Below are 18,260 nucleotides of genomic sequence, written 5' to 3' on the forward strand. Positions count from 1 at the left end.
ATGAAGTCTTCCCTCTTCCATAGGTTTACTGAGAACTCACTTCTATTTTCTTGTGAGTTCTTTCTCTTTTTCCCCCCTATATTTTATAATAGTTTCTTCTTTATTAACATTGTTTTCTAAAAAGAATCCATCTTTCTACTGCGCTGCAAAACGCCTTCATTTGTTGAATATTTACATATACAATGGAACTTGTACACTATTACTTAAAATGACTTTTATCTAGTTGCACTGTATGTGGAAAACTGTTTTTGTAATAAAACTGCTGATGATCAGGGAGGCAGCCTTGCAGGGGTGCCTGACATGGGGGACACTCTTGGTGAGCCCAGCTTCACCCCTGGGCAGGAGGCTCCGCCCCTCAGAGCTCCTGCAGCGAGTGAGGCCTCCTAACTTCCTAGTCTGGGCTGTAGTGACCAGCAACTTTGCAATTGGATCATGTATTTTTTAATTGTTACTTCGATTTCAGTGCTTCTAATTTCAGCTTCTATTTTCTTTGACGGTGGAAGGGAAATAGATTTATGTAAATGACTAAAACCCCTGCAGACTGTAAGAGGCTCTGACTGCCTGTGTGGGGTTCAGCTCTTCAGTCTGAAGAGGATCGCACAGAAAGTCATCGAGAGGATCCACCAAGCTTTAAATGATCAATCGTGTTATAATGAGGAAACTGCTCACCACTCTGCTAATAAAACTGAGTTCTTAGCCGTCTTAGCACACAAAGATAACTTTGAGCGTATTTCCCAATTGTTAACATTTTCCTACAAAAGCTTCATTGTTTTCTCTCCACATAGATGGGTATGTATAATACCTGTGTGTATGCATGCATGAACACGAGTGCACGTACCACCACACACTACATTTCTGAACCATCCAAGTGCAGACATGATGTCCTTTTCCCCTCCCTAAACATGCCTGTGTGCACTGTCTAAGAACAAAGACATTGTCTTACATAACCACAGCCTAAGTACCAAAATCAGGACATTAACACTGGTAGAAACTACTCATGTTTTCTGTGTTAAAATGTGAGGACATTTTTCCCAGATGCTTAGGGTTAAGAGTTGCTTGGCAAACCTGTCATGGCACTTCTGAATGGCAGCTGGTCCAAGGAGCAGGACATATCTGTCAATTATAATTTTAATTTCCTGGGTCAGGTTTTCTCATCACTGTCCTCTCTTTCTCTATACCCAATGTCAGCTGATGACCAATTTAGGAAATAACATTGACTAAAATAGCACAAACTGCCTGCAAAGTTCTCCCACTGCAGGCAAGCTCCCCAGCATGCAGGGGTCTGCAGAGGAGCTCAAAGGCCACTGCACCAGCCTTGGTCATTTTAAACAAGTACCTTTCCCGTCAGCGGGGAGGAAACAATCCCGTTGCCAACATTCTTCTTGGTGTGATCTGGAACCATGCTGGGGCGTCTGGGAAGGGAGTGGACCGTTCTGGAGATGGGGCCCTCGGGACTTTTCTTAGACCCTGGAATTCTGTCAAAGGAAGAAAACAAGTCAGGGAAATCCTCTTACTAAACTATACAGGCATCACAGAAATGGAAGGGGAGAAAGAACCAGAGTAAGTTAAAGCCAAGGTTACAATGACATTTTTTGAAAAGGCAGGGCGAAGGCAGAAACGGCCCGAGGGAAACCGGACCACCGAACCCGCTTCCCGGAATGCCCCCTTGTCCTGCCACCGCTTCGAGCAGTTACAGCGAGCCTCAGGTATCTGCTCCAAACAAGCACAGCACAGAGCAAATTACAGCCCGAGTTCTTCCAACATGACATTCTCGACGTGCCAGAAAGCGAGAGACCTTTCAGACGCTTCCTCCAAACTCAGCCAAGTTGTGAGAAACAGCAAAAATGCCTCGTCTGCCACGTCCTCCAACCTCTAGGTTGGTGACAACCAGCCCGAAGGGAGGCCCCTCCCGAAGGTGCTGTGCTGCAGCCCCCCACCACCAACTTGCTTCCCTGCCCGCAGGGACTGCTTCCCCGCAGAGGACCCTGCAGAGGATGGGTGCACTAGCTGGTGGCCATCTAAAGGCGACACAGCTACTTCAGGGACACTTTCCCAGTTACATTCAAAGTGGCATCAACGTGGGGGCAGACGGAATCCTGTCTTGACCCTTCCCTGAGGCCGTGGCTTCAACTCAACCAGGTAGATTTGGTCTAGAAAGGGTCCTTCCCAGAGGACACTCTCCACTGTGCATGGCTGGGGAGGGAGGCGGCATCTGCCCACTGCCTTCCCTGCTGTGGCATTCCCAATCACCTCTAGACAGAACAAGGCTAGAGAGGCCCACTGGTGAAAGAAAAGAACAAGAAAAGGAGCGAGCTGATCTGGGGAGGGCGTGAGTTCATTACCGCAGGTAGAACAGCACATAGGCCTGCTGGTTCAGAACCACCTTGACGTTGCTGGAATGGACCAAGGAATCATTCATCTGGTACCACTGTCCGTTGCTTGCCTGAAGCAGCAGAGGGTGTTGCAGAAAAACGAGACAATCAACAGACATCCCATAATCCTCACTTTTTAAAAAGGGAATAAAAAATCTGCTGTCAGTTGCTACTATGCGCATGTGCTAATTAACCAATAGAGATTTCCTATTAAAATGTGTAATACTCGCATAACTCTGAACATGACCCCAAAGTGTGCTCTGAGCCCCTGTTCCCTCCTAATGCCCCAACAGATGTGAACTGTCCTTAAAGGAAATTTAGGGCAGTCTCATCACCGCGGCATCTCCCGCCAAGACTCAGCTTTCGCCAAGCTGTCCTTAGGGTTCTGGAGGCCCCAGAGGAGCTACTCTCCAGTGTCTCACGACGAGTCCAAGAACACTACAGATTCCAGAACCCGGATGCAACTACGGAACATCGCGCTTCCCGCAGAGGAAGCGCTCTGCAGAGGCAGGCTCGCACGGGCGCCGCACACTCAGCCTCTCACCTTCACGTAGCAGTAATAGTGCCCGGCGTGGCAGCTGTAGCCCGAGTGGACCAGGACGGCGTAGAGCCCATACGTGACAGGCTCACCACTATTCTGGGACATGTATGGACGGATGTTCAGGAATTCTGGATAGCCCACATCCTGTTTGAAAAGTCAAGGAAAAGGCAAATAAAATTCATCTCTGTGAGTAAGAGTCAACCCCCCCTCCATCCACAGCCACACAAAATGCCCAGTTTAGCTGGACTTCAACAATCTGCGGCGACCGGGCACGGGGCGCTGCTGTGGCGGGAGCACCCCGGGCAGTGATTACAAAACACGATGCTGAGAAGTGAGTCTTTTCCAACAGACCTGTGGGAAACTGTACTGTACTGTCCCATCGAACGCTTTATGACCCATTCTTGTCTCTGTCACACATCTACATTAGTTCTCCCACTAACTGGCTCCCAACATAAAATGAGAAGAATTCACTTGTTTTTGCTCCCTCTATGCTATGGGAGCCTTGCTGGTGGGAGGACAGGGAGAGAATGCTGGGGTTCAGGTCTTCGGACACAAAGGTGCTGAATCAACACAGTCGATTTCTACAGTAAGTTGAGTTTTTATGAACTGAGTCAGAACAATGGTCAAGGTCATATCAAAATTTATTTATTCCCCAAACTTACAATTTTTGGTAGGAAAATATATCTTTAAAAGTTGTCTTTGAATGATAGGAGACATATTTGCATTTACGCCTACACATATAGATCCGTTTTTAAAAAACAAGTAGAATTTGCAGAAATGCAGAGATCTTAGGTACTCAGTTCAATGAGTTTTGCTAAGTGCACAATGAAGGAACCCACTCTCCAGTCAACTTAAAGAAAATTCCCTTGTGGCCCAGTCACTGCCGCTGTCCACTGCTGTTTCTGTCACCATTGATCACGTTTGCCTGTTCTTGAACTTCACGCAGTCATGTACCACATGAAGACGTTTCGGTCAACAACAGGCTGTATAAACAACAGTGGCCCAATAAAATTATAACACTGCATTTTTTTTTTTTTGAGACAGAGTCTCACTCTTGCCTGGGCTAGAGTGAGTGCCCTGGCGTCAGCCTAGCTCACAGCAACCTCACACTCCTGGGCTCAAGTGATCCTCCTGCCTCAGCCTCCCGAGTAGCTGGGACTACAGGCATGCGCCACCATGCCCGGCTAATTTTTTCTATATATTTTTCTTAGTTGGCTGATTAATTTATTTTCTATTTTTAGCAGAGACGGGGTCTCTCTCTTGCTCAGGCTGGTTTCGAACTCCTGAGCTCAAACAATCCACCCGCCTCAGCCTCCCAGAGTGCTAGGATTACAGGCGTGAGCCACTGCACCCGGCCAACACTGCATTTTTACTGTTCTTTTTCTATGTTTAGGTATGTTTACATGCACAAATACTTAACACTGTGTTACAACTGCCTACAGTATTTGGGACAGTAACATGTACAGGTTTGCAGCCTGGGAGCGACAGGCCATACCACGTAGCCCACCTGTGTCATGGGCCCTACCGTCTAGGTTTGTGTAAGTGCACTCCATAACGTCCCCACAAAATCGCCTAACGACACACTTCTCAGAATACATCCCAGTCATGAATCACACGTGACTATACAACGTAAACACCCTGCAGACACATTTGGGAAACACTGATCTAAACAAGCCCCTCCCACTGCTACTAAGGAAACTGAGGCACAGGCAAGTGCCTGGCTCCAAACCACATAAGCAGGCTGTAAGAAGAGAACCAAGTTTTTATGGAACAGACATCCTTTACTGAAATGCCATCGTGCAAACAGTAGCTTTTCTGCTCCACAGTCCACGACAGCCACGGCACGCACTTGCGCCTGCTCTGGACGTAAAGCCGACAGAGCTACACGGTCCAGGGCTTGCCACACCCGCTTGGAAAACCCTGACCTTCCACGTCGGGACCCCCAGGTATAGGTACGTTGGGGAAAATCCAGCAAGACGGTGGTTCTCAAACCTGACTATGCCTATCAGTCATCCAGGGATCTGAAAAAATGCAGATTCCTGGGCCATGTCCTCCAGAGATTTGCATTCACTGGCTCTGGGGGAGAGCCAGAAGTGTGTATTTTTAAAGAGCAAGCCACATGATTCTGATACAAACCGTGGCCCACGGAGCAGCCTGGGCTACTGCCCTGAACACTCACCTTGGTAATCTTCCCCCCACTGAAGTTGGCGAAGCGCTTGAGGGAGAGGGTTAGGACGTTGGATGTCCTGTGGATGGTGAAGCGCTTGCTGGCTGGAACCTTCTTCTTGCATCTGTGAGGAAGGAGAACGACAAGGTATCGTTTATACTCTGACAGCGCACTCTACATGCTATCTTCATGCTACGTCAGTAACAGCAACTACTGCTCTGTAACAGCAGAGTCTTCTTAAATGACATTGGTGTCCTTTGTACCCCTAAAACTCACAATCAACATGCCGTAAGCAAAGGAAACCTATCGCAGGGAAACAAAGGCCAGAGAAAAGGTGGAGATTACAAAGCAAAAATAAAGTACTTTACCAACCAGAAGACTAAATAATATGCAGAAAAGATGCTTTGAGATAACAGGAAAGAGCGAGTTAAAGCAGACGTGGCCCATGGATAAAACAGGCGAGTGGGAAACTGACGGCAGCACAGCATAGAGGGGAAGAAACAGAGGCGGAAACGCACAGCGTCTAGGGCTAAGGGGAACGCGTCTAAAGGGGGGTTAACACAGGGTACAAAACGAGAAACTCGACAAGCAGAATTAAGAAAATATTCTGCAGTGATTACAGCTCAGAAATGACCTAGCTATAGAGACACCCACCCAGTAAGACCGTGCAACCATCGAAAGGACAAGGTGAGAGTCCCCTGTGGAAATGGAAAAACGTCTGAGACCACTGCAGTACCACCTGGGAAACGTCCCGAGAGGCGGGACGGCGGGTGGTTGGGCACAGCCCTGCAGCGGCCCGCCCAGTGAGAAGCTGGGAGAGCCCGTGCCCCGCCACGTCTTGTTGGTGTGACCTTGGCCAGCTGCTGCACTTCTGTGTACCTCAGTTTCCCCATCCTGGGTAATGGGAAACAAGAGTTCCCACCTCACAAGCTAACACCTGCAGAATCTTTAGGACAGTGACAAAACTCTGTAAATGGCAGCTATAAACAGCATGGCTATCACTTCATTTGTGTGATAGAGAGGTTTGTGTTTCTGACCCACGGGCTCCTCAGGAAATGTGAGCAGCCGTCACCACTGAGGGGACAGGCACAGGAGTGCCGGCTGAGGTGGCTTATTTTATGTCTTTCTGGATGGCTCAACCCTCTGCTGTGGCAACGTGGACTCACTTGGCGCACATGTAGGCGTTCTCTCCACTCAGGGCATCTGGTTTCACAAAAAGTTCCAGAGCACGCACAATGTTTGCAGCTTGCTGAGGAGGACAGAAACAGGGAGTAAGATAAACAGAAGAAAAAGGCTGACTCAAGAAATGCCTAACTTAAGGTCTTTTTCAGGCTGAGGCAGCAAATCACAAAATTTTACTTGCATCAGAATTCGCCCATTAGCTGCCACCTTCTGAGATACGGAACATCCGCCACAAAGGAGCAGGGGGCCAGACCGGGACCCTTTCTCCAGTGATAAGGAAGGCCACCACGGGAGGTGTGCCACGAGTCAGGCACTTCTGGGGCTTGCACTGGCCCAGGGAAGGCCGACAGCCCCCGGCGGACTCCGGCTGGACCAGAGCGCCAGCGCTGGCCTCACAGGGCTCTCCCAGGTGATGTAGGTACGCAGCCGCCAAGCTCCAAACCTGCACACTTGTGCGACAGTCGCCCACAGCACGTGACAGACTTTCCTCAAGCCTAGTGTGACAGTGTTGTCCCTACTGTTGCCTTAGGACAGAAAACTCAATTTTATCTTTTTTTTAATTTTTAAATCAAGGGAACAGGAAAAAGGCTGGAGAGAACTAGGCAAAAGCGATGGTCTCTCTGGAAGGCAGCAGGAGTCTAGTATTTCTCCCCTATCTGTTGTGATATTGTGCCTTTCCCATTCTGTCTATCCCGTGTCACCCCCCGGCCCCGCTCTCCCACTGTGCACATGAATGGCGGAAGCAGTGGGTCTGTACCCGGATCTCCAGCGCGATGTCCAAGTAGGGGTCGTAGGTGTCCGAGACGCTCTTGCACACAGAGCACTTCACTGCAACACAAAAGGGAGGCAGTGGGTGGGCGCAGCCCCCAGCAGTGGGGCACCCCCGGCTGCTAAGACCTACACCTGGGAGGCCAACTCTCAACTGGGCTTTGGCCAAAGATGACGATCCCACCTGCCCCCGGAGAGTCCCGGTGTCTGGACGACGCTCCTTTGCCACCAGAGTTCCCAAGATCTGTGCCAGTGCCTTCCCTTCCCACCCTCAGGGCCCACCCCGCGCTGCTGGACTCAGAGAGGCATGGAGGAACTGAGGAAGAGGAGAGGAGAAGTAACGCCATCACCCCTTCCCACGTGCACAGCGCTTTTCTCCAAACTCATGGGCTACTAGAACTGGGCAAAGTGGCCGGCAGGCGAGGGGTCTCACAGAGAGGAAAGCAAGGCTCAAGCCCCTGGTGACCTGCTCAAGTCTACACAGCTAAGAAAGAGCCCCAGGCTGTGCTTGACTAGGATTTCCTGGGTTAACATCCCAATCCTGGTAAGAAGGGACAGAGAAAAAGTCACCACTTACCACGTGATCTGAGATAGCCTCCAAAAATCTGATGGACCAGGGTAGTGGCCTGTGTTTGACGATCCAACCTGAAAAGGAGGCAACAGCCTTCAAGAGAACCACAGGAGACCACACGGTGGCCTGTCCCAGCTCGGCAGGACCCCCGGGTCCCCAGGCTCCCTTATCCTCCACCCTCAGTGGCTCCGCGTTGTCTGGTGGTCTCTCCACGGAGCTCTGACCCCCAGGCCCCCACAGCGGCTTCCTCACACCTTCACAAGGTGTCCCCGCCAAGCTGGCAGACTCACACCCACTTCACGGAAAATGAAAGGCCTGGGAAATGTACCTGTTCCCTCACCCAGCCTCACCTTTTCTTTTCAGTCTCAATAAAAGTGCCACCCCAAATCTGGGGTGAGCTGGAGCCCAAGCCCCTCCCTGAGCCATGGGGCCTGTCCCGCCCACCCTGCCAGGTGCTGCGTGTCCCCCTCCACTTCTTGACTGGCCCTGACATGACCAGCCTCTGACCTGGTGAGAAGGAGAGGTGGAGAGAACAAGCCCTGCCTCCACCTCTCCCCAGAGGACAACGGGGTCTTGGTGTGGGCTCCAGGACAGGCGGTCCAGCATTTAAACCCCCAGTACCGTTTACTAGCTGGGGTCCAGGTGACCCTGGGCCTCGGTGCCCAACACCCCCTGCCCTACAGAGCTGCTGAGTGCTCGGTGCCGCCCACGCTGAGTATTCGCTGGGTGGCTATTCATGCCATGAGGTAGGAAGAGTCTGGAAATGATACGCTACGTCGGGTCTCTGCTCCCTATTCTCACTAGCGACCCACTGCATCTGGTCCCGACTCACTCCTCTGAAACTGTCTTCTGCTCGGAGCCACCAAAGACCTCCAGGCACAAACCCAGCCGGCTTTGGAGTGGTTTTACTAGACGGCTACACAATGAGGCCGTGTGGCCCACCCCGAGATAAGCTTCCTCCTCCTCCGAGGCTCTCCTGGGCCCCATCTCCCCGGCTGCTTCCTCCAACTTCCCCCAGGACAGCGTCCCCAGCCAGGTACTCGGTGGTGCTGCTCCCAGGGCCCTTCCCACGGCCATGGCGCCGCCACCCCTGTGGAGCTCGCCGACCGCACACCCACGGCCTCTCGTCCTGTCTGTGCCACTGCTGACCACAGCGCTTCCCAGACTGTGGGCGCTCAAAATGTTTGGAGGACCAACAAAGGGCCACCAAATTTTTATGCTACAAAGTTAGAAGATGAAAAATCAACTGCCATCATCCACTATCACCACCATTCCTCAAAAGGGATGTTTTAACTCCAAAAACTAGCAAGAACGCAATCTCAGAGCAGCCTGGGAACGCGTGGGTGGCTGCGTGTGATGGTAGCTGCCGACATCCAGGCTGCCCTGAGCTGTCCCGACGCCAGTGAGAGCCGGAGCAAACAGAGCCACCCAGAAGCCACTCCCGGCAGAGCCTGCAGTAGAGGAAGCGCCATCGTGAAGTCACCGCGAGGGGAAATAAAATCAGGTTCCAGCAAGCTCCCCCGACACACCCACCCCAGCCTTGGGGACAAGGGCGGTAGGGACAACTGAGTCGGGAGGAGGAGGGGCGCAGAGGTGGCCAAGAGGACGACTACAGGGGACTCGCAGCACGTGGCTGAGGCGGCAGTGTGCAAAGGCACGAGCTGTCCGGGAGAAGGGAGAAGGCAGCTGGGCGTCCTCAGCAGACTGGGCGGAGACGAGCAAGAGACGCAGTTTGGTCCTGGAAAAACCCCAACTGCGAGAGGCACCCGACCCCTCTGCCCCAGAGAAAGAGCCACCCCTGAAAGAGAGTCGCTTCACTCTGCTGAGACAGCGGCACCCTCAGATGAAGGGTCTGGAGAACCGCCAGATCCGCGGCAGCAACGAAAAGCAGTCTAAATCCAGCAAACGGCAACGAACAGCAGCAAAACACTGCACTGGACGAAAACCACTCCCCAGAAAACAAGCACAAAGCAGAGGGAGGCGGCAACACGAAGGCCCAAACGGACCACAAGAGCACCAGACACGCTGAGACGCCGCGGACCCCCCCCCCGGCTGGGACTCTGTACATACACACCCTCCCAGAGGAATCTTCTAGAGCTGTGCTCCCCAACTCCCATCCCCCAACTCCCAGGCCAGGGACTGGTATCCCTCCCTGGGGGGAGTGGGTACCGTGCACGACAGGTGAGTGGTGGGGGTGAGGGGCAAGCGAGCAAGCGAAGCTTCATCTGTATTTACAGCCACTCCCCATCACCATCACCGCCTGAGCTCCGCCTCCAGCCCCACCCCTGCCCCACCCCCATCCATGGAGAAATTATCTTCCACGAAACCAGTCCCTGGTGCCAAAAAGTTTGGGGACTCCTGCTCTAGAGGACAGGCTTTGCCCAGCCACGGGGGGTCGGGAGGTGCCAGCAGGAGGGTGGACGGCAAGCACCAGGAAGATTTACCTGTAGCCCAAGACTCAAACAAAAGCAGGGGACTGGGCAAGAAAGGGACGTCATCTAGCACGTGCCAACAGAAAGAGAACGATGCCAACTAAAACAGCGGGAGAGAGGAGGGAGGAGAGATGGGAAAGGAGGTCACTGAAAACCCACAGACCGGACCACCAGGGTCGAGAAAACACGGCCAAGGGCATCTCACAAAGGTCTGGACAACATAGTCCCCAGAACGAAATACAGATCTTCCTAAACATCAAAAAAATTTAAAAAATCAGATAAAGAAGCACAGCAAATACGCTACATATAATTATCATAAAACACAGTGATATGACACAGCTGGGAGCAAACTTTTTAGCAGTCTTAACGATAAACGTGAAGGGTCTTAATTTGCCTTTGTTGGTTTTTTTTAAGACAGAGTCTCGCTGTGTGGCCCAGGCTAGAGTGCAGTGGTGCGATCACAGCTCAATGCGGCATCCGACTGCAGGGCTCAAGCGACCCTCCTGCCTCAGCCTCCACGCACGGCTCTGCCTCGCCTGTTACAAGACGTTGAACCAGCTTACAAACAAGACCAGACATCAGGAGTGCCCGAAACAAAGCGCTCACAAAGTGACGGGCAGAGGCGAAGGGGCAGGTGGACCCTTCACAAGGCAGGGCTGCAGTCCCGATGCCGGGCGCAGTATCACAGAACACAAGCCAAAGGCATTAATGCGACACACACTTGGTCATGCTAAGAGTAACAATTCTCAATGAAGACATGGCGGTTATAAACATCCAACTGTAGCCATCTGTGTAAAGCAAAACGACACAAGGTGCAAGGGGACAGAAACACCCGTCACCGCAGGCTCAACACATCACTCAGCACTGAGCAGACAAAGGAGGCACGTGCACACGGGTAGAGACAAAAACATCAACAGGACAGATCTGCGCAGACACAGCAAAACCCACACCCTGATAATCTGAGAATTTACCATCTCTAGTGCTCAGAACATTCACCAACACTGATTACATATCAGGCCGCAGAGAAAACAATGGGAAGTTCCATGAAATAGAAATACTATAAACACGCTCTGATCGCGATGCAAAATAATACCAAAAATCACGAACAGAACAAAAACCAAAAATGTCCTTCCGCCTGCATACTAAATGGAATCATTTGGCTTTATAAAAGGCTCGCCACTCCTGACAGTCTTATTTTTTCTCACCCCGTGACCTTTCACTACAGACCGGCAGAAGCTCTCTTGCGGACGGCTGTTTGGGGAGCGGCCACCTCTCCCGCGGGCCGGCATCCAGCGAGGCCTGGCCATCTGACGCTCGGCCTCCCTCCCTTTCCCCACCCTTGTGCCAGCGTCTGGCTCAGCACCGCCTACCCAGCCGCCCAGGCCACACACTGTCTCTTCCCCCCACAGCGCCAAGTCCAAAGCCTACGCACGCACCCCGCCCCGAATTTCTCCCACCTGCTGACTCTGCTTCACTGGCCTGGGCTGGGGCCCACGTGTCAGTTGTTGTTCTAGGAGTTCCCAGGTGGCAGCACCCCATGCCCAGAGCTGGGAACCCCTCTGTGGACTCGCTGCACCCCACCTGGAGGTGCCGGCAACGCCACAGCCCTCCCGCCTACCTCACTCCTCACCTAGCCCCCCGCGCTCAGCCTCAGGGCCGCTTCTCCCAGGAAGCCACCTCTGGGGGAGGTGATCCTCTGGGGTGTGGCTGCCACAGTCCCCCTCCAAGACGCTTCCCACACAGCGCTATCAACGCTGGTGGGTTTCCCTGTGCTCGCCGGTTACACCGCCAGCTCCTCAGACTCAAGGGCCAGGGCTTTAACCTCTGAACTCCCAGTGCCAGCAGCAGAAGCATTCAGCAAACAGCTACTCAGTTAAGTGGGGGGCAGGAAAGGAGGCTCAAGCCCCTCAGGGCAGAGGCGAACGGGCAGGTGGACCCTTCACAAGGGGAAGAACAGGTGACCAAACCCTCAGAAGAGGCAGCAGCATTCTAGGAATCCGGTAAAAGCTGTATGTGTATCAAGTTACTTAAGTAAGTTTTATTCTGTAAGGCTCACTTACCTAAGAATCTCATCTACTGAAGCCAGTTGCTTTCCCATGCCAATCGCTCATTGCTACAACTCAACTAGCTTCTTCTCTAAAGAACATTCTAGGCAGGTTTCCTCCATTGTCTAAGGTATTTCCAGTATTCTAACCCCAGGCAATAACCAGGAAATCGTGAGCATTTCCCATTTTATTTCGTCTGAACCCACGAACCCAGGAATGGCACAAAAACAATTCCTGACGGCAACCATCACACCATGTGGCACAAAGCATCAACTGTCACACGCGTACATTCTATGCTTTCATTTGAAATTGGGACCAGGCAGAGTAAAGTCTTAAAAATTGTAAGTTCCTAACCTCAAATTTTCCTTTATGCTTTTAACTCATATTATAGAGGCATCATAATTTCTACCCCCGTCATCCTCAGTATCAAAATAATGAAGTGGTGTTTAAAAGACTGGAAAAGTCCACGGCAATAGCTGACATTCTAAAAGAGATTTGCTAAAGCATTTCCCCTCAACAGAGCTGCTGAGGCAGAGCTCCTGTCACTCCGCTGCACCCAGACAGGCCCGAGCCAGAACGTGCCAGCAGACAGCCCTTCCCCAGAAGCCAGGGAAACCCCGTCTGGGCTTCTGCAGGTCAGACACCAAGACACAGAATCTGCCGCGTTCACCAGAGGAAGCTGGGCAGAGGGGAGCAGGGCCAGCTGCCTCCACAACAATGTCCTGTCGCTGCCACCATAAAGATGTTGGAACCCCCGCAGGAAAGGTGGCCGAGGCGAGGCACGTACTTGGCATAGCCGTTCAGGCAGGCCTTCTGCATGGCGTCGATGGTGTACCGCAGAAACTCGTGCGCGTCCTCTTGGTTCCCAAAGCGGAAATGCCGCGCAATCTCTAAAGAGGGAGGGAAGAAAGGGAGGGAAGACCTTGTGCCTTTTCTTACAGCAGCCTGCCGCTGCCTCCCCCAGTCAATTCCTAGCTGGCGCAGGGCGAGACAGTCCCCGCACCTTTTCAAAGTGGCAAGTGAGGAAAACAAAAGCTCCCCATAAATTCTCGTATCCCAGCTGTGATTTATCACAGCCGCTATTTTCTCAGTGAGAGCTGAGACTTGAACCCTCACTGCTTCACAGAAAGGCCCAAATGCCATCAGGAACACCAAGCCTTTAAGAATGTAAAATATAACCAGGCGCGGTGGCTCATGCCTGTAGTCCTAGCACTTAGGGAAGCTGAGACAGGAGGATCACTTGAGGTCAGGAGTTCCAGTCCAGCCTGAGCAAGACCCTGTCTCTACTAAAAATAGAAAAATCAGCCAATCGCAGTGGCACACGCCTGTAGTCCCAGTTACCTGCGAGTCTGAGGAAGGATCATCATTTGAGCCCAGGAGTTTAAGGTTGCAGTGAGCTGTGATGACACCACTGCTCTCTAGTCTGGGTGACAGAGCAAGACCTTGTCTCCAAAAATAAAAAAGGTCCAAGTAACTAGTTCTCCAAGAGCCCATACAGAACACAGATGGATTATAATTATGTCACAGTGCTATAATTTACACAGGTTTCAAAAGCCAAGAATGGACCTCTCTTTTCTGCCAACTGAATGGGAAATGAGACTTTTACAGCACAGGACAACTTGTTGCTAACGTCCAGAAAGGAGTTGGTACATTGCTCATCCATCCTCCTCCTAGCTCTCTGCCTGCCCAGAATGCGCGACAACGCCCTCCACCTGGCCAAAACCTACCTGTCATGACCCACCCCACTAAAGCCTCCCCCACCGACGCCAGCCCACGTGTCTCCAAACTACTATTGCTCTGGTCTGCACCGCCACATGCAGACACTTAGCACACAGGATTCCTAGGACTTCACTCACAGCTCTCCTTTCCCTTCCACCAACTCGCCAGCACCTACTACCAAGCAAGCACTTAGCAGGCATTCAAGGGGTCGATTCTTACTTTTCAGGTCTCGGATGAAGGAGACGGGCTTGATAGCGTTGCCGCTGTTGGCGAAGGCCTGGACAATGTGGTTCTGCATGACACACAGCATGCAGAAGCTCCCCTGGTGACCTGCAACAGGGAAGGAGGAGCCACCGTAAGACAAGGGCTTAAGAAAGAATCGATGCTGACGCCCACACCCCAACACAGCAAAGAGAGCAGCACAGGCAGGTCAGAGCACACCGGTCTGTGAAAGGATGGCTGGCCAGAGACCCCAGACTCCTGACACCACGTGGTGATCACCAAGGAAATGCCTGGGGGCCTTGACTCCTCCAAAGCTATAACCCTAATAATCTCACACCGCCACCCTCAGTCAAGGTGGATGACCCGTGCAGGGTCCTCTCCGAATCTCAACAGTATCACTTACTTATAAAAAGAATACGTCTGATTTTCAGAATGGAAGGTTGGAAAAATGTTTACTTTAATTTCTAAGTTACATTATATGGTCAATTGGCTAAAATATTTTAGGGCTCCCTGACAGCCCCTTAGTTTGTTTCTCTAATGTGGGACCCTTTGCTCTACTGCTACTAGTAAACATCCCCCTGCTATTTATCAGGGATTTCAAACACTTTTCCTGTGAAGATCCAGATAGTAAATGCTTTCTGCTCTGTGGACTACACATACAGGCTCTGTTTCGACTATGCAAGCTTGCCACTGGGGAGCAAACGCAGCAGACAGTATGTAAACAAATGGGCATGGAAGTGTTCGATAAAACTTTATTTACAAACACAGGCAGTGGTCAGATTAGTCTGCCAACCCTGCTATATATCAAATGACTTGTTCCTCACTAGGCTTGACAGTGTACACTTTTACCTTTAAAATTATGACATTTTAAATACAAAGAGTATACCACCACCCAGCTCTACTCCATTTTAGGTGTTTTTTTAAGTAAAACATCAGTACAATAGTTGAACACCCCCCTCAATTCCATTTTCCACATTCCTTCATCCAAAGTAACCACTATCATGAATCAGGCAATTACTATTCCCATGTTTAGGTACTAATACACAAGGGTCTATCCACAAACAACAAATGGCATCATAGCTGCATGTTTACAGACTTACTTTATATAAATTGTACCACACAGTTATGTACCATTCAGCAACTTGCTTTTTTAAAATCCATGTTGCTAGACTTAGCTCTAGGTTTCTTCAATCTTACAGCCAGAATATTTCACCGAGTGAATATAAACCAGTTTGTTTATGTATCTACTAACACGCATTTAGCCTTTCCTTTTTTTCTGCTGTCGCAAACATGCTGCAATGAACAACCGTATACCTGTCTCCTTGTGCACGTGGGTGAGTTTCTCTAAGGTATATACCTAGAAGATAAATTCCTAGATCAAAGGGCAAATACGTTTTCAATTCTGCAAGATGCTATCTAGATCACAGTGCATTACCTTTTCAAGTAGACCCATCTCGTAACACAAAATTCAACCCAAATCCGTTTTTTCCACCTCAATAGCTCTAATTACTCAGAAGTATTGAATAATACTCAAAATCTTAGACCTGTCTCAAAATCAATAATGGACTAGGACTAGAATGCAGCCTGCTTACCATAGATAGACAAAAAATGCTAGTACTTACACAAAAATTCTTCTCAGAGATACATGTTATTGCCTTTACATAAACAGGAGGCTTTTATTTTTCATTTAGACTTTCGTTCAACTTTCTAACCATATTCATTTATTACTTTTATGTAGGTTATTATTTAGTGTTCTTCAGTCAAGGTTTTCTGCACATATTTTGTTAAATTTAGGTCTAATTACTTTATTGCTTATGTTGCTTTCATAAATTTTATAAATTTCTTCATGATGGCTTTTTTTTTTTTTTTTTGAGATAGTCCTGCTCTGTTGCCTGCGCTAGAGCACAGTGGCATTACCGTAGACCTCAAACTCCTGGGCTCAAACGATCCTCCTGCCTCAGCCTCCTGAACAGCTGGGACTACCAGCATACACCACCACGTCCGGCTGACCTTTCTCTTTTAATCTGTTACTACAGTAATAGTAATTCATTGAGGTGGCAGTATCAGCAGTCACTTGTGCTTACTGTGTGCCAAGGACTATGTCAAGCACTTAACAGAATTCGAACCTGACAACCACTCTGTGACGAAGACGAGGGGCAGGAAGCAAGAAGAGGTTACGTAACACGCTGGAGGACTCATAGGTATGAAGGGGCAGGGTCGGGATGCAAACCCACAGGCCAGGCTCCTGCGTCCATAATTATGTTTACAGGTATTCTGATGTTGCATCTTTGCATCCCTAGGGTAAACACAAGCAGCTTACAGTTTTTTTAAAAACTGTGCCATTTGCTAGCATTTTTCCTAGAATTTTTGTATCTATGTTCGTGAATCAGATGGGATTATAATTTCTCTGTCTCCTGTTGTCCTTGTTTATTTTTGTTATTCGAGTAGTAAGAACCTCACAGAATGAGCTGGGGAATATTCTCTCCTTTCTATTCTTCAGAAGAGTTTGTAAAGGACTGGAATGATTTGTCTGTCTTACGTTTCATAGAACATACCTGTACAATCGTCTCCACTTGGTGTTTTTTCCATGGAAGATTTTAAATCACTGCTTTAATTTCTTTAACACATTAACTGCCATGTAAGCTGCATTTAACTCACACTGGTTTTGAGCCTGGGGCCTCGTGCAGCAAAGCCTGGGCAAATACCTGCAGCTAGTTCATGAAATAGTACTTGTTGATGTTCTTATTGTTACAATTAATATTGACAATTTAATTCTAAAAACATGGATTAAATGACTAGAAGTCAACAACAAATTTTTCATTATATTAGAAAGGATTGTTTTGTTTTCGAAGTTTTTATTCTATTTTCATAATAAGACACCATGGCCCTAAGGAAAAAAAATGTTTTCCCAGCGTGGCATTCAGTGTGTATTGATCCTTCAGACTTTCTATTTCCTTCAGTTTTTGGTTAGTTATATTTTATTTCACCTTTATTTTACTCATTTTTAATTTTTGCTTTGGCACATGCTTTATAACACACATAAAATATACTGATACAATAGATGTATAAAACAATTGAATAAACGCATTTTGGAGGTATCTTTTGCAAACCTTTGTTTCTGTTTAGGTGACTGTTTTCAGGAAAGTTTGGCGGGCAAGACCCTACCCGATTGGTTCGCTTTCGTGGCCCATGCTGCAGCGGACACCAATCGAATTTAGGTTTGATTGGCTCCTACATCACAAACTTCACTCCTGAATTTGATCCAGACTGAAAACGGCAGTGCCACAAGCACGTGGGCTGTCTAGTCCCAAGGACTCAAAGCCAACCCCGACTGCAAACTCATACTCACAGCTGCGAGCGTGCTCCCTGGAGAGCAGGTAGTTGGCCAGCGGCGGTGTGTAGGTCAAGCACTGGATGGTAGAGTTCAGGAAGCAGGTGTTGCCAAGGTTGTGGAGTCCCGCACCAACGCGGAAGACCCGCTCCCACCGCAAACACAGGCGCTCCACGGGGAAGAGTACTTTCTGTGGGGCTGGGACTCCGTCACCACAGCCCTCGTATGCATACTCGCTGCCTGAGAGATAAAGGGACATGGGGAAAAAAAGAGGACAACATCAGTCTACGCATAGGTAGATCACAAAAATAAATTCCTGATATGTGTGCTTAGCATGCAGTTGCTCAGAATACAGCATCAAGGGGGAAAGCTCAGGAGTAAACCCAGTCATTCCATGGACCCTCCAGACTGCTTAGGTCTAGAATCTGAGACCCGTCTATGGATGGAGGACGTGACACAGAGTGGGCAGCTGAAGGAACCAGGCCCTGACTCTCCGCACTGTACTGTGCCCACACGTGGCCCACGCCGTTTCTCATTTCCAAGGCCTACTTTTAATCCTATTAAACCTGGGGGAGGGGGGCAACTTCCAAGGAACATTCAAGTACACAGATTTCCTCCCTGCTGATGCAGGAAAGTGACTCCCAATGCTGGGAGCCACTTAATGTCCAAGTGGGTCCTTGGCTTCGTACAAGAAAAAATTCAGGAGTGAGCCACCAAGATAAAGGAAAAGTGAGATGTATTCAAAAACTATAGAAAGTCAGAAAGTCTACTCCAAAGACAGAGTAGAGGCAAGTTCTCCCTGCTGAAGAGAACCGGCCCCCTGCAGAAACTATAGAAAGTCTACACCACAGACAGGGTAGAGGCAAATTCTCCCTGCAGAAAAGAACCAGCCCCCTGCAGAAACTATAGA

The 18,260-nt window shown here is 49.8% G+C and overlaps 1 protein-coding gene across 1 annotated transcript in view; it reads right to left on the bottom strand.

Annotated features, from left to right (window-relative positions):
• Nucleotides 1-18,260, bottom strand: part of USP36 (ubiquitin specific peptidase 36) — a 30,739-nt gene that overhangs the window by 11,670 nt on the left and 809 nt on the right. The window contains exons 2-11 of the mRNA XM_012661350.1: nucleotides 17,369-17,590; nucleotides 14,017-14,127; nucleotides 12,866-12,968; nucleotides 7,608-7,675; nucleotides 7,020-7,090; nucleotides 6,247-6,329; nucleotides 5,093-5,204; nucleotides 2,917-3,057; nucleotides 2,343-2,443; nucleotides 1,337-1,475 (exon numbers count right to left, since the gene is read on the bottom strand). Of these exons, the coding sequence (XP_012516804.1) occupies nucleotides 1,337-1,475; nucleotides 2,343-2,443; nucleotides 2,917-3,057; nucleotides 5,093-5,204; nucleotides 6,247-6,329; nucleotides 7,020-7,090; nucleotides 7,608-7,675; nucleotides 12,866-12,968; nucleotides 14,017-14,127; nucleotides 17,369-17,590 (1,151 nt within the window). The remainder of the gene's footprint in view (nucleotides 1-1,336; nucleotides 1,476-2,342; nucleotides 2,444-2,916; nucleotides 3,058-5,092; nucleotides 5,205-6,246; nucleotides 6,330-7,019; nucleotides 7,091-7,607; nucleotides 7,676-12,865; nucleotides 12,969-14,016; nucleotides 14,128-17,368; nucleotides 17,591-18,260) is intronic.

This window comes from Propithecus coquereli, unplaced genomic scaffold (assembly GCF_000956105.1).
Source record: "Propithecus coquereli isolate 6110/MARCELLA unplaced genomic scaffold, Pcoq_1.0 Scaffold706, whole genome shotgun sequence".
In the NCBI taxonomy this organism is placed as follows: Eukaryota; Metazoa; Chordata; class Mammalia; order Primates; family Indriidae; genus Propithecus; species Propithecus coquereli.